Genomic DNA, 16,609 nt, shown 5'->3' on the forward strand with positions numbered 1-16,609 from the left:
AATAATCTGAGCATAATCATGCAACAATGAAAAATGAATGAACTACATCAACATGGTTGTATTTCAAAAACTTAATATTCAGCAAAAACATAATAATGTTTATTCTAATGTTACTTAAAATAATAGGTAAAGAAGAAATAGGTAAAACTATACTATAGGTAAAACTATACTATAGTAATAGGTAAAACTATAGGTTTTAGAAATAGGCAAGAAATAGGTAAAATATACTCGTAGAAAAGGGTAAAATAATAATAAGTGAAGAAAAAGGTAAAACTATACTATATTGTAGATACATACAATTTTACCAAGATATAGTTATAAATTAATATCCTAATAATTAACATAATGGCTACCTCTGCCTAACTAGGAAAATTTGATTTTTTTTAGTCAGGTAGTGAGCACATAGAAGTTCATTTTATTGTTACTTTTATATGCTTATTATTCATTGAAAAGTTTATAATTATAAAAGTAGAGAGTATAGTTAAGAAAATTATAGTTTTTTAATGATGAATATGGAAAATCCCAAAGTGCAGTTCAAAGTACTTATTTTAGCTATAAGCAAAAATGTAAATATTAAATCATTTTCACATTGGGATTAGGCTGACACAGTTATTTCACTTTATATTTAAGCTTATTCAACTGAATCTTCTTTATAAGATCATATTAAACTCAGAATAAATGGATATATGAGCCATTGAATTTAGCAGTATGTGGATAAAATGTTCTATTTTGAATATAAAGTCAGAAAGCAGTGTTTCTGCTTTATTAGAAAGTCTGCTATACAAAGCTACCAAAATATATCATTTTTCATATAAAATTCAAATCACATCAGAGCAATTAATTTAAAAATGAGAAACCATATAACACATGAATGATGTTGATCCATTAAGGAACATTAGATTTCATAAGTGTTATAGCTAGTGAACATGTGATGAGCACTTATGTATGAATACCTATAATGTATGCATTTCAACATATGCTCCATTAATTTTTTACTAAGATTTACATACTAATTTGAAAAAATTTATGATTATTCAAAGTAATATTAGCTTTTACTTTAACTGACATTGTATTTCATATCATAATATAGAAGTATTTTTAGTTCTTAGTGCTACTCTAAAATAATTGTGACTATGCCACTCATATTTTCTGCAATATAATATTGCAGTGAAAGAGCAATATCACTAAATGACATGCTAGAATGATTATTTCTAGTGGTTGAATGGTATATTCCTACATATCAGAATGATTAATTTCTCCCTTGTAATAAGAAAGTAAAAATATCTCAAATAATAATGCTATAAAAATGTTTTTTCTCATCTATAACTAGTCAGCAATACTTATTTAGCACCAACTATGTTTAGAAAATTATTAAATATATTTTATTTGTCCAAATGTTATCTTTTAATTAATTGGTTTAATTTTTGAACTATACTTCTGATTAAATTATACATTCAGTATTTTCAAATTAGATAAATGAAAGTGCTGAATCATGCTGGTGACTCCTTCAGAATTAAGTGTAGTCATTTAGGACCTCTGAGGACAGGAAAAAATTGTATCTCTTTGGCAAGAAAAATCAGCAGTCCAGTGCAGAAGATACTGTATGAGTTGTTCCCTCCCAAACATAAAAAAAATTAATGCACAAAGAAATATTTGGGATATAACTGATGTTCAGTTCATGGTTATCGGCTAAGCTGTGCTAATAGGATGTAGTCTGGGCTGTTAGGAGTTTTTATATTGTAGGTACTGTGACACTTATACAGGAACATGTTTCCAATGAGTTCATCGGGTACTATTTTTCACTGTTGATCTACTCCTTTCCTGCACTTGTAGATATATCTTTTATATGGACTAGAAAATTTATGATTTTTAAAAGACTTAAAAAAATACAGTTGACAGAGAAAACTCAACAGGACACACAGGTACATACAACATACATAATCTGCCAAGTAGCAAAGAGTGCTTTGTATTTACATTTTCTTATGAGTATCTGATGTGTATGAATAATTCAGACATTAGAAATTCTGCTATTAATACATTAATATTCATTGATTAATTAATCATGGATATGATCTATCCATCTACAGAGAAAGAGAAAAAGATGAAATATGAAGTATTTTGAAATATGAAGCATTTTCCCCCTTTGTATGCCTACTAGTTCCTTCCTTGTGTTAAGAAGCTGCCATCTAATTTTTCTCCATTGTTTTTTAGGAAAAGAAATTCAAAACCAGGATAAGGCTCTTCAGAATATTTTTCTAATTACAGATACTAATTTATACAAAAATTCCTGGACAATCTTGTCAGAGTCTCTATCGTTCCTTTATTTTCTATGAAAAGGGTTTAGATATTATTGTCCCATTGATTATTCTGAGTAATTTTTGTCACTCATTTTATACAGGGATGATAAGAGCAAGCTAACCAAATCTAAACAATACAAAGAGAAGTAGATCTTGTTTTAAAGAAACAGTCACTTTAGTTTGCCAAAGCTCATGCTTTTGACCATGATGAGTAGCTTGCATCAACCCAATATCCCTGCTGAGAACACTAAAAAGGTGGGATAACAGCAACCAACCAAACAACTGTCTGAAGGTATTTGAGAGCAAGCAAGGGAACCAGGGGATTTGAAGGCCATGATTCAAGAAGAAAAGGAAATACAATATTTTGAGCCAGACATTTCCTGTTGCTTTCCTTTGGGGCATCTGCCAATTTTTAAGCATCATAGGGATGAATAAGAAAAAAACAGTAGTTCAGGACTTTCAGGAGTCTTGCAGTACAAGAGTGACAAAATTTGGAGTTCAATCTACCTAGACAATCAGGATTTGAGGGACCAAGATACTGGGAAAAGAAAAGCAGAGGAAAGGTAGCTTGATATGCCTTTCTTTTCTTTCAGGTATTTGCTAATTCCTAAGCTTTATAGAACTAGGGGTATCAGAGCCAGTAGGATGGATGGATGGACAGAAGTATAGATAGATTATAGATAAGTAGATAGATAGATAGTAAGGAATTGGCTCAGACAATTATGGAGACTGGCAAATCCAAAATCTACCAAACCAATATCCAGTTTGAGTCTGAAGTCTGGAAGATGCTGTAAAACCAGGAATCACTGATATTTAGTGAGATCAGCTTGAAGGCCACTGGATAGAGAATTTCCTAAATACTTTCTTAGTTGGTTGCAGATCAGTCTCTTTTTCTAATCAGGCCTTCAGCTGATTGGATGAGGCCTGCCGCAGAATAGAAAGCAATCTACTTTATTCTGTGTACAAATTTAAAAGTTCAACTTGCCCAGAAACACCCAGAATAATATTTGACCAATTTATCCAGATATTCCATGACCCAATTAAGTTGACACATAAAATTAACCATCAGAGAACACAAGTAAAAATATGCAGCTAAAAATCTAACAAGAACTGTCATCAGTCTCATAGTGCTTAACAGGTAGTTCTATGTCTAGGGGCACCTGGCTGGCTCAGTGGGTTAAGCCTCTGCCTTCAGCTAGGATCATGATCTCGGGGTCCTGCGATTGAACCCCAAATCGGGCTTTCTGCTCAATGGGGAGTCTGCTTCCCCCTCTTTTTCTGCCTGCCTCTCTATCTACTTGTGATCTCTCTCTCTCTCTCTCTGGCAGATAAATAAATAAAATCTTAAAAAAAAGTTCTATGTCTAGTAAGGGAAGAAGTTCTGATACATGTTAGTCTATCAGTAGAAACCCAGAACTAAAACCAGCCTCAAATACCTCAATACCTAATGACTGGATCATGTTAATCTGCTTCTACACTCACTACTTAACTGTCAGTAGGAAAAGCATCTCAGAGGAAGATGATATCTACAGCAATAACAAGTTTTTATACTTCGTGTTCAGCACTGAATAAAAAGAATTAAATGACACATGAAAAATAAAAAAGACACATAGCAAATATTAGGAAGGCAAATTTAAACCAAATATGTCTGTAATTACATTAAATATAGAAGACTAAGTATTTTAATTAATAAACAAAGATTTTCAGGATAGATTAAAAAAAAACTCCTGTATGCTGACACACCTTATTACAAATATACTGGAAGTTGCAAAATAAAATAATGGAAAAATGGTAAACCAGAATACACTAAACCAAAGAAAGCTAGTGAAGCTCTACTAATAGCAGGCAAAGTAGACTTTACTACAAGAATATTATTAAAGGTAAAAAGAGATATTTCATAATTAGTGTGAAATTTATATACACTAAGAATTGTTACCTCAAAATGTATAAACATTGATGGAAAAAAAAGAGAAAGAGAGAGAAAGAGAGGGAAGGAAGGAGGAAAAGAAAGAGAGTAAAAGAAGAAAGAAAGAAAGAAGTAGAGGAGAGGAGAGGAAAGGAAAGGAAAGGAAAAGAAAGATAAAGAAATGAAGGGAAGAAGTGAGGAAAGAAAATAAGTAAACAAGTCCATGACTATAAAGGGTAGTTTTAATAAGTATCACTGAGTAACTGATAAGGGACCAGACCCCCCACAAAAAAAAAGTGTCAGTGGATATATGGAAATTCTGAACAGCACAATTAACAAACTTGATCTAATAGACCTGTATTTTTTTCTTTTGTGTGTGGTTTATTTAATTGTTCTCTTTATAAATTCTTTTTTTAAAATAATTTGGCATTTTATCTAATTATTTGTTTTTGTTGCTCGTAATAAGTCAGCTTATAGGTTTTAGATATTTTAGGGACATGGTAAATTTCATCACTTTATTTTTGTGTCATTATGTTTATTTTTTGCATCCATAAAGGTCCGATTTCTGTATTATTAAATTTTCAATTTTAACTAAGAAAAGTTATATAATCTTTTTTCTTTCCTAGTTCCAAAGTATAAAGATTCACTCTCAAAACATTTTGTCTTCTTGCTCTTCTCTTTGGAGTTATTGTTGTAAAACTATTTTAAATATATGTTATTTTAAAGTACCACATATTAGTTTGTTATTTTAAAAATAGTTTAAAAAATTAGCTATAGGGGCGCCTGGGTGGCTCAGTGGGTTAAGCCGCTGCCTTCGGCTCAGGTCATGATCTCAGAGTCCTGGGATCGAGTCCCGCATCGGGCTCTCTGCTCAGCGGAGAGCCTGCTTCCCTCTCTCTCTCTCTGCCTGCCTCTCCATCTACTAGTGATTTCTCTCTGTCAAATAAATAAATAAAATCTTTAAAAAAATTAGCTATAAAAATTAGTTATTTTAAAAATATTATATGCTGATAAATTTTATTTACATTCACCAATTTTTTTTATCTACTGTTTTGTACTCCTCTTTGGATTCAGTATTGTTCTAGCTAAAATTCTTCTTTTTAAATTTGTTTCACATGATGTCAAAAATTAGCTTGATGCTTGTTTTTCTTCATTCCATATTCCTATTTTAAGTAAATATAGAATTCTAGCTTGAAACTTATTTTTTCTGAGCACTTTGAAGATGACATAGTTATAAGACAGAATGGAAATATAAATATTAATAATTTAAATAATTCAGTAATATAGTAATTCAGTTATACAACAATGTTTACATATAGATCATATGTAAAAGATATTGGAAATGTAATACTTTCCTAATAAGATTAGGGAATTTGATGATATTGTTAACACATCAAGTAAGAAACCCTTAAGAGTATTAAAGTCATAAAGGACTTATGCTTTCATAACAGTTTAATAGGTAATACAAACTAAGTCTTATCCTAAAAACAATTAGAAAATTTGGAAAACTATATGTAGAAGATATCTACTTGAATATACTGATCACTATCAAGATGATGAAGGGGTACCTGGAGGAGGAAGATAGAGTACACCAAACAAAACCTGAGCAGGAATACAAAATACAAATATATATCTAAGTTTTGTATATTCCTTTATTTCTAAGACTCATCTTTTCCCTATTCTGGAAAATTTGGTGCTGTTGTCACTGACCTGATATTTACTCATCTCCCATTATTTTTAGTTCCTTCTAGAAATCCTAGTACATGTATACTGAATGCTCTCCATCTGTCTTCCATATCTTTTAAATTCTTATTTCAAACTTCTTCTATATTTTATGTTTTACTCTGAATGCTTTTCTCATGTTTTACCCATTTTGTGAATTATCTCTTACATTTTAATTAATGTGTTCATTGAGTTTTTTAATAACTTCCTATAATTTTTTACTTATAAAAGTTTTAATTTTGTTCTTTTATAAAATGCAAATGCAGTAAGATCTAATAAGTTAATTGTAAATAGATTATTTTAGATTTTTTTTTTCAAGTTCTCTGTTGAGTTACCCTCATAGGAGTTTTGTCACTTGTGAAGCTTTTAAGTTTTTATTGTGATTTTTTTATTAGTAGGGATTGCTTCTTATGTGAGTTCCTTTTATTCTCAATTCATCCATAGGGTTTTAAATTTGCACTTTCCTGGACCCTAGGTACTAGATGTGTACCAGATTGTAGAGTAATTTTTAAGCTTTGAGTCCTGTACCATGTATAAATGTATACTCTTCACCTACAAAAGTTACAGACCTAGGATCCTGATTTTGTGACAACTGTACCCAGTTCCCTAGCTAGACTAGTGGAGGCAACAAACTAGACTTTGTTGCCTCCATTTCACAAAGAGGTGATCCTCCAAGGTGCTGCCTCCTGATGGTGCATGGGAGAAGAATAAAGCACAAACAAGTCAGCTGCAGCTGCAGGGGAAGGGGAGCAGGGGTCAGTAGAAAAGACTGTCACCCCAAACAACTCCTGAGTCTCATGTTTATTAGAAAGTGGGTAACAATCAACAAAGAAACTGGAGATAATACATTGACCATGAGTCTTGTAGATACGTAAGAAGATAAGCAAAGTATATCTGGTCATGTAGTACATGACCTAGAGTGAGCAAGCCCAAACAAAAGGATTGTCTGACTAACTTCTGGTGCTCTCCAGGGCAGGGGAGATAATGGAAAAATGAAGCAGGTGGCATTGGGCCGGCCCTGAGTGAGCCAGGCATCCCCAGCTGCTTGGCTTCAAGGATGTATATCATCTTCTCCCCCAGAGGCCTATTGCCAGTACATGTTTTTCTTAAGGCTATATCTAAGCATGCTTCATAACTAGTGTATTTTCTCATAGGTTATATTTTAAGCAGTACTTCATTCTTAGGGACAGTTACACAAGGTCTTAGGCTTTAGGTAAGAGGGCTCAATTCCAGTTCCTTGCTTTGCGTGGTCCTGGGTCTCATTTCCTACTCCTACATGTATGACAAATCCCAGAGCTCCACTTTTTAAGGCCTTTATCCTAGTTTGATATCACTATGAACCACTTCAGCTTCATCAGTGTCTGTTTAAAATTCCTCTTTAATTCTAAACTTGCAGATTCAAGCTCAGCTATCCATTCAACTCAAAAGAAAACAATTCAGCCTTTCTATGGATTTGAATTGGAAGAGTGGATGTCCTCTCATATTATCTTGGGCATATAGACCTGATGTTTTTCCTAAAAAGCTTCTCAATTTCATAGATAGAGATTATCTATGCTATATATTTTTCCCCAGGCAAACATGAATACAGATCTTCTATGTAGCTGTATATATTCTCATTATATAGTAATAATTTACAATACATATCCTAGTGCAAAATTTTGAGGATGCTAAATATTTATCTTTTACATATTAAATTAGAAGACACTGTGTGAATATGAGTGTGCATAAATATATATACTTATAATTTAAATACTGCATAACAATATATTCATTTCATTATTATTACTAACATATGAGGATAATAAAATAAATAGAAGACCAAGTATGTAAGTGTATTTTTTTCTTCACTCTTTCAACAAATATTTATTGAATGTTTACTATGTTCCGAGCATTATTCTAGGTATTTAAAATGAATCAGTGGATAAAACAGAAGATCTATTCTTTTTTTTTTTTAAGATTTTATTTATTTATCTGACACAGAGAGAGATCACTAGTAGGCAGAGAGGCAGGCAGAGAGAGCAGGGGAAGCAGGCTCCCTGCTGAGCAGACAGCCCAATGTGGGGCTCGATCCCAGGACCCTGAGACTCTGACCTGAGCAGAAGGCAGAGGCTTAGCCCACTGAGCCACCCAGGTGCCCCCAGAAGATCTATTCTTATAAGTTATTTCTTTCATTCTAGTTAAAAAAATGGAAACTTTTTTCTTGCCTTAGGAAGGTAACATTGGGTAGAAGTATGACATCCATGCAAGACTGTTTAGATCCCCTTCTTTCACAGACTTGGAGTTTGATCTGCCATCATCTCTTTTCCAGACTCTTCTAGATTGTTTCTTTCATCATCACTGGTATTTTTATGTTGATGATTGATAATGAAGTTTAAGCTACTTCTGTATTTTTTACAGCTTCGACAATGGAGTACCTTTGGAACCCTAGAAGTTGAAGCTCAGACTGAATCACAAACAAAGGAGTACTCAGTGATCACAGAAGAAGATTGTGAAATTCTTAAAATCTCTGCAAAGAATTATGCAAGATTTAAATCGGTACGACCATATCTAATACACACACACACACACACACACACACAATATGTGTGTAAACTCAAGCTAAGTTTTGCCTTTAGACAGATGTCCATATCTTTTTAATGTTTTAATATACTTAACTTGGAGACAAAAATATGGCTTGTTTGATGAACAATATTTAAGCTTATGATGATGATGGGTAGTTGAAGTGGAAAGAAAGGTCTCTATGGGTATATTTTATGTATATTTTTAGCACTTTGGGTTTTTCATGAATTTCAAATCCATTCATTTATCCATTCATTTATTCAGGTACTTATTCAACAAACATATGTTTTGGGTGTCAACAGCTTGTCACGAGTTAGGGATACCAGACAAACATACAGAGAGATCTCTAAATCTGTCAGTCCACCTGAGGAAAAAGAAATACTTGGGAGTGGCTGACATGCTATTTCATTGTTGTAATAGATATTAAAAACCCAGTGTTGGATGAATAGGTGATCACAATTTAATTCTGGCCCCCCAATTCTGCTACATTAAGATAACTTATTGACTTCAAGTTTACCAATTTAGTCTCCTTTAATCAACTCCAAAATTTTCCCTCTTTTTGATTTCTCCTTTATTGGTGACAGAGAAAGTTTTTTATAAATGACTGCATTGAAAGGCCCCCATTGTCTATGAGCTTTTCTGATAGGATCTAAGTCTGGTACAGGGGCAACAGAGCACTGGTATCAGCTACGGTTGTGTGCTCAGGTTGGAGGGAGATGAAGAGACATCCATCTTTTAGATTTAGGTCTCTAATAGTTAGGGTGTATTTTGATACAGTTGTCTCAGTGTCAGTGGTACAGATGACTTTCTCAGAATTCAACTTCCTTCCAAATCCCTGGTTTCAGAGTGGCTAGCTTAAAAAAAATCATTTTGTATGTTTTATTTTCAAAATATAAGTGTCAAGGATTCAATATTATCAAGTATAACTTTTGAGTTTAGTCTTGACTATGACAGGATTTCTTAAAAATGCTAAAACACTTATGGAAGTCTAAAAATATTATGAAAGGGGGAAAATACAATTTTAGTAGCAAATCTGAAGATTAAAATTTCAATATAGTTATGTGATCAAGAATGATGCTCCTACAAACTTCAAATGTAATTTTGTTATATAATTTACACTCATATAACTTTTATTTTTCTGTTACTCCCATTTATCTATCTACTGTACATTTTTCCTTATTTTTTAATAACCTTTTTCAGGAAAAAATAAAACTCGAAAATAAAGAAAAGGTGAAATTAATTCGTAAATGTCCATATTATGAAGAGTGGCCCACTTTATCCATACGTGAGCTAGTTGCACTCATTAAATGGAAAAAATTTCCTCCAGGTCATGGTGAGTTTAATGCAATTTTGGATCATTTTCTTTACCTAACATATTATTGGAATTAGTAATTTTCATATGAGTGTTTCTCTAACTTCTTAATGTAGTCTTTTAATTGGACATTTAGATTATTGCCTATTTTTCATTAAAAAATCATTATGTATTGGCTTGAAGAGTGATCTCAGAACTTGCCTTACTTTCATATCCCTCTGTATTTCTTCATGGCCATGCCCTTCTTGCCCTATCCAGGCAATGTAAGGACAAAAGTAGAAATGCAGTGAGCAGTTCTATTCTTTTTTCCTGTTCTCCTGATTGAACCTACTTCAGGAGCAAATTTGCTTCTCTGTACTTGCACTACACATTATCAGTGGAAAATATAGAGAAAAGGTGAGGCTGAGAGAAGGAATAGCAACAGTGAAACTGCCAACATTTCCAGTATTTGGCATGGCAGGGATGTGTGGATTTCCTGCTTACATGTACAGAAAAAGCGTAGGTGGCATTAAGTCATTCTGTATAATTGTTTCTATCTATGAAAGCCCATTAAATGAGAGGTGTCAGCTGATATGGACTGAATGTTTGTGTCCCACAAAATTCATTTATTGAAGCCCTAATCCCCAATATGATGCTATTTAGAGGTGGGACCTTTGAGAGGTGATTAAGTCAGTAAAGGAAAGCCCTCATTAATGGGTTTAGTGTCTTTAGATAAGAAGAGACATGAGAGATGATCTGTCTCTCTCAGCCATATAAGGATACAAGAAGGCACCTTTCTGCAATTAAGAAAGAGGGATCTTACTGGACACTGAATCTGTTGGCACCTTGATCTTCTACTTCCCAGCATCCCAAACTGTGAGAAAAAAATGCTTTTTGTTTGGGCCATCCAGGCTTTGATATTTGTTATGGCAGCCCAAACTGACTAAGACACTGCCACAAGAGGAATTATGGTAGGTGGGTCAGAGCAGCTTTAGATCTCCTTCTAGTAAGAATCCCTACTGCCCTACAAGAGACAGTCACAAATAACAGGAAGAGGTTTGCAGCCTTACCTGGCTTTTCTCTTAGTTGGACAGTGGATTATAATAGAAGATATAATGTTCAAGAGAAATACTTCCATTTCAAGGCTATAGAGCCATAAATGTAGTAAGGGATATGTTGCCAGGAGGAGAACATTTCTGAATTAAATTTAAAATTAAAATGCTAAAAAGAATGAGTCTGAGTTGCAAATTCCATAATGTTATTGTTAATAAAAAATATGATGGAGTTAAGAAAAATCTGGCTAAGATATCCTTTGAGGGAGTCACTGTGTAATAGAAAGGTGAGGTGTAGCAAGAACCAATACAGAAGGTTATTTTATTAGAAGAAAAGTAAATATCACTAGAGGCAAGGTTATGCTTCAAAAACCAAGATTCTCTAATAAACTTGTTACATTTGTTGAGATTATAGTCGTTTACAGAATTTGTTCCAAATTTCTTCCCTGTGCTTATTTTTATATTTTATCTATCACTTTTTGAAAATATAGTGTTTAACCCATAGTTAGCCAAATACATATTTTTTTCTTGCTTGCAAAAATTGAATTTTAGATGTATTTTTGTTTATGAGACATGTTTTTCTAATGTGTTATTAATGCCACTTTTGGCCAACAGTATATTTAAGAAAGCAATTCCCTAACTTGGGAAAAATTAGGAATTGGACATTTCTAAAGTCAGCATATTTATTGTATAGAAACTTTTTTTTAATATGGGTGTTTTGATTTATCATTGGCTCCTCCTTTTGTATCAGAAATGTCACATTTTGGTCCATGCCTCATTTCCAGGGCTATTTTGTATAAAAAACAATGTCTCAGTCTTACCTATCTGTAAGAACATTAATATTTTTAGGTGATTAAAAAGGAGGAAAAAGGGACACCTGTATGGTTCAGTCAGTTAAGCATCAGACTCTTGATTTCAGCTGAGGTTATAATCTCATGAGAGATCTCTTATGAGATGAGATCTCAATCTCTTATGAAATTGAGCCCCACAATGGGCTCCATGCTCAGCCTAGAGTCTGGTGGTTCCTCTCCCTCTGATCCTCCCCCTGCATATGCTGTCTCTCTCTCCTTCTCTCTCTCAAATAAATAAAATATAATTGAAAAATAAAAAGGAGGAAAGAAACTATAACAAATATATTTTCAATTATGTACGTGAGACAAAAGAACATGGAATTTTAAAAAGGGGAATAATTATGAGCTTTTAATGTCTTTGATTACTAATGATGACTAATATGTGCCTCACTCTATCAACGTAAAATATTTAAATTTAGCATTAGAATTAAAGCAGTGTCTTAGGCTAATGCTGGGTTCAAGTTCTTTTTACAAATGTCTTTAAAAATAATGGTGGAATCCATCTATTGTATTGGACAGTCTGTGATTATATTGAATAAGTCAAAAATAGCATCATTTTCCCACTGATTCCCAAATAAAAATATGTAGTGCTTACATTTATACAGTTTTAAAAATCATTTGTCCTCCTTAGAGTAGAATGACAATTATAATAAATGATCTTTAAAGCCTCTTTCAGCTCTGAAATACTGTGGTTCTTATAAATAAACATACGTAGGTGAAGAATAAGTTCTGTCAACCTAATCAAATTTTCTTATATGGCAGTGACAAACATGATATATCAAAGAGAAGCATTAGATGTAATACTTTTCGACTTTACTCAAGATTTATTTTGAATTTTTATCAGAAAGTGTAAAAACTCTAGTTCAAATTATACTTTTATTATCTTGGTTTAAAATTAGCACCAGTATGATTTCCAAAGCATAATTATGTGTGTTTTGATCTTCTTTTAGGAATGTGTATTAGATGAAGTTTCAGAGAGATTTAGTTAATTACTCAAAAGCTTGATAGAATTTAGGATTAATCCTTGGCAATCCATGAAATAAGTAAGGCTTATTTCTGGCTCTATTTCCTTTGTTAACTTCCTAAGTCTTCTTACTTTTGCTTCACTTGCCAAAGGATCCTGACTATAATAGATGTGTACAATGCTACATGTCCAGCTCCTATCACCCTAATTAAAGTCTTACCAGGTGTTATTTTTTTCAAAGTATGACTTGCTGGAAAAAGACAACCAGCTTATCTCATTAATCAGCTTGTTTCTGTGATTATTGTGCATAATAAAAAAATGTTAACTTGGTATCAGTGAGCTATTTACGTATATCTTGATATTATCCTGCATACACCATTATGCTCCATCTTTTCCAGGCATATGATGTAGCAAACAATAACTAGAGATACTTTAAAAAAGTAGTAACCAGTTTAGTTCTGAAAGATAAAATAGGCTAATATAATAATAGTAAAAAAAACCCTTCCTGGATAGTTAAGAATAAGTTTAGTTTTGTAAGAAACTACAAGTTGTCTTCTAAAGTGGTTGTACTATTTTGCATTTCCATTGTCAGTGAGAGTTCCTATTACTCCACATCCATGTCAGCATTTAGTGTTGTCAGTGTTCTGGATTTTGGCCCCTCAAGTAGATTTATAGTGGTATTTCACTGTTGTTTTAATTTGCCCTTCCTGGAAAACATTTGAGTGAAGCATCTGTTCACAGGTTTATTTCTAATCTATACATGTTTTTTGTTGAGGTGTCTATTAGGATCAGGGCCCATTTTTTAAGCCACTGAGCCTCCCAGGCGCCCCTCGGGGCCCAGATATTTTCTTATTCTTAAGAGTTCTTTGTATATTTTGAATAAGAGTTTTTTTTTTTTTTTTCTCTCAGATACGTGTTTTGCAAATATTTTCTCACAGTCTTTGCTTTGTCTTCTCATTCTCTCGACATTTTTCTTGATCGGTGGACATGAGGTACTTTGTAAATAGAACTGCTATAAATAGGCTTTAGTAATATGGTTATAAGGTGTAGGGGAAGAAGTGTTTTATAGTCTTGTGATTAGGACTCAGTCTTTTAGTGGACTTCTGTCTCTGGAATGGGAGTTTCACTTATACTTCTTAGTCCTCTCCACTCACCCCTACCCCCACATTAGCTAGAACAGAATGGCCAGATGGGACTGATGCTAGGTACGTCCCTTCTCTAGTTCAGTTAGGTTCTGATAAAATCCCATTAGGTTAAGCTCTGATTAACTAGTTTTCCCCAAGGGCAGGTCTTGTTAAAAACAGAGTGCCTTGCCTATTTCATTCCAGAAGCTTAAGGAATTTTCCTCTAATACATACTATAGGAACCTAACAGAGACCCAGAAGGTAAAACTCACAAAAGTGTGGGATTTCCTGAATCCTGTGTCTCCTTGGAATTTTAAATTCAGATTTGGCCACAGTGAACCTTCAGCAATTTGTCAAGTACAGTTTTGATTTTTTTAAACCAGCACCAGTTCCTGAGGAGGTTTCTGTTCTGACAAGTTGCGATTCTTTGTGTTTACTTATAGTTGCTCCAGTTTGTGGGGCAGCAGTTTTTCCTTTGACCTCACTCCTCTTAGAAGTTAAAAATTCTTTATTTTTCAGGTTTTTTGTTTATTTTGTTTTGTTTGTTTGTTTTTAGCTCTTTATTTATTATCAGAATGAAGTAGTGACTCCTGAGTTCCTTGGAAGCTGGATCAGAAAAACTGATTTTTCATTGTATTTATTATTTCCTTTATGTTTGTTCCAGAGCTAACTATATACATCACAACTTACCAGAATCTACTTCAGATTTTGACTAACTTAATTCCAGTTAGATATAGAAATATTATCATATATAACTCTGTTTTCATTCTTCATATGCTATTATCACTATACATATTACATCTATATATGTTGAAACTGAACGATAAATTGTTATTATTTTATATGATTTTACATCTTTTAAAGGAACTGTGAGAAGGGAGTAAAGTATATGTTTATAATGTTAAATGACTTATTTACCGTTTCTAGCTATCTTCACTTATTTCTGTGGATTTAAAGAATCACCTGACACCCTTTCCTTAGTCCAGTATTAGTTTACTCCAGTTTACCATCTTGTGCTGTTATTGGCACATAATTGGCATATAATAGACCCCAAACCAGGATTATGTACTTAAAATCACTCTCTAAGTCATTTAAAAGAAGAAAGGAGAAGAAATATCCACTTAACACTGATCTCTACAATTACATATTTACCTTTAGCAGTACTCTTTAATTTTCTAGCAGAATTGAATTACTGTTTGGTGTTCCTTGCCTTAGGTCTGAAGAAGTTCCCTTAGTATTTGTGATAGCAACAGATAATCTCAGGTTTTATTTAACTGGGAATGTTTCTCTTTTTTGAAATCTTTCTTTTGTTTCTCTTTTTTGAGATGTTTCTCTTTTTTGAAATGTTTCTCTTTTTTAAAATCTTACTTTTGTTGGTAGTGTTGTTGTTGTTGTTGTTGTTTGACACACTTTGAATACATTATTCCACTGTCTTCTGGTTTCAAATTGTTTCTGTTGAGAAGTGAGGTCTTCATCTTATTGTGGTTCACTAATTGATGAGTCATTTTTCTCTTGTTGCTTTTGAGATTTCCTCCTTGTCTTTGACTTGTATCATTTTTACTATAATGTGTCTTCCACTTATTTCATCTTACCTAAGTTCCAGAATCCTGCCACCACTTTAACTTTTTCTCTCCTGTCTTCTCTCCTGTCTTCCCCACCTTCCTTTCTCTCAGCTACACTATATCCTATACACTTTAGTATACTGACTGGTACTAAAATAAAATTTTATCTCATCATTCATCATTTATCATATCATTCATCAAAATTTATCTTATCATTCATCAAAACTTATTTTATCATTCTTCTCCTTAATAATTTTCTTTCTTCCCATTGTTATTAGATCAAAATACAAAATCCTTAATATAGTTTAAAAGGCCAGTTGCATCTGGGCCTTGCCTGTGTCTCCAAGTTTTATATTGAATCATCCTTTTTTCTGTTCATGTTTCAATTATCCTTGAAAATTCTGGATTTTTATGACCTCTAGTGGCTCCTTCCCCTCAAGATCTTTATACATGCTGTTTCCACTTTTTTTGAGAATATATTTTCTCTATATAAGGGAGAAGGTATTCACTAAATAAACCTTTGTATATTTGAACACACTTTTGTTGTTAAATCTCAAAACAAAATTTGTTGTTTTACTGTCTTTGAGTAGAAATTTAAGAGAATTATATGATTTCAATCAGTCAAAAATGAAGAATGCTGGGGGTGGGTCACAGTGTTTTAAACTAAGGATAATAAAAGCTAACTTTAACTTGAGATGATATCAAATAAAACAAGCATTAGCATGATATTAAGGACAACACGAGTTAAAGGCAGTTGAAAGAATGTTCTCCTCAAGAAATCACCAGGACCAAAAATGTGTAGAATCTGTCAATTAATCGTTTTTATTTTTAATCATTATTTTCAAATTTGTGAACTATGTATGCAGCCAAATTTCTAAAACATAAGGCATGAAATGATTATATAGTTCAGTGATAAATATAGTTCCAGTATAATCTCCTTTATATTTTTTATATTTGTCATTGTATACACTATTTTTATAAATATCTCTGTAAGAAATATTTTCTTAGTATGATAGATATTGCAGATTATATTTGCTCGATACCCCTCTCAAACATCTTTAAGCTGCCTTCGTCCATTGTAGAGGCTAGAAAAGCTAAAGACTACATTTCTTAGAATCTTTTTTTGAAAAGACATAATTTTGATTATGGCCTGAATTCTTTCCAACAAACACAACATTTGGAAGAAGTCAGGGAGCGACTCTTTACAGGCATGGTGATGAGGATGGTGGTTCTGATTTTCCCCCTAGCATTATGAGCGATGTGCAGGAGAGAGGCTTCTTT

At 32.9% G+C, this 16,609-nt stretch overlaps 1 protein-coding gene across 1 annotated transcript in view; it reads left to right on the plus strand.

Annotated features, from left to right (window-relative positions):
- The window catches only part of LOC116574944 (cyclic nucleotide-binding domain-containing protein 1-like), a 64,678-nt gene extending 54,758 nt beyond the window's left edge, over positions 1-9,920 (plus strand). Inside the window, exons 3-5 of the mRNA XM_032315995.1 lie at positions 8,323-8,460; positions 9,685-9,817; positions 9,913-9,920. Coding sequence (XP_032171886.1) covers positions 8,323-8,460; positions 9,685-9,817; positions 9,913-9,920 — 279 coding nt within the window. The remainder of the gene's footprint in view (positions 1-8,322; positions 8,461-9,684; positions 9,818-9,912) is intronic.
- Positions 9,921-16,609: the final 6,689 nt, after the last annotated feature.

The sequence above is a fragment of the Mustela erminea genome, chromosome 16, assembly GCF_009829155.1.
Source record: "Mustela erminea isolate mMusErm1 chromosome 16, mMusErm1.Pri, whole genome shotgun sequence".
Classification (NCBI taxonomy): Eukaryota; Metazoa; Chordata; class Mammalia; order Carnivora; family Mustelidae; genus Mustela; species Mustela erminea.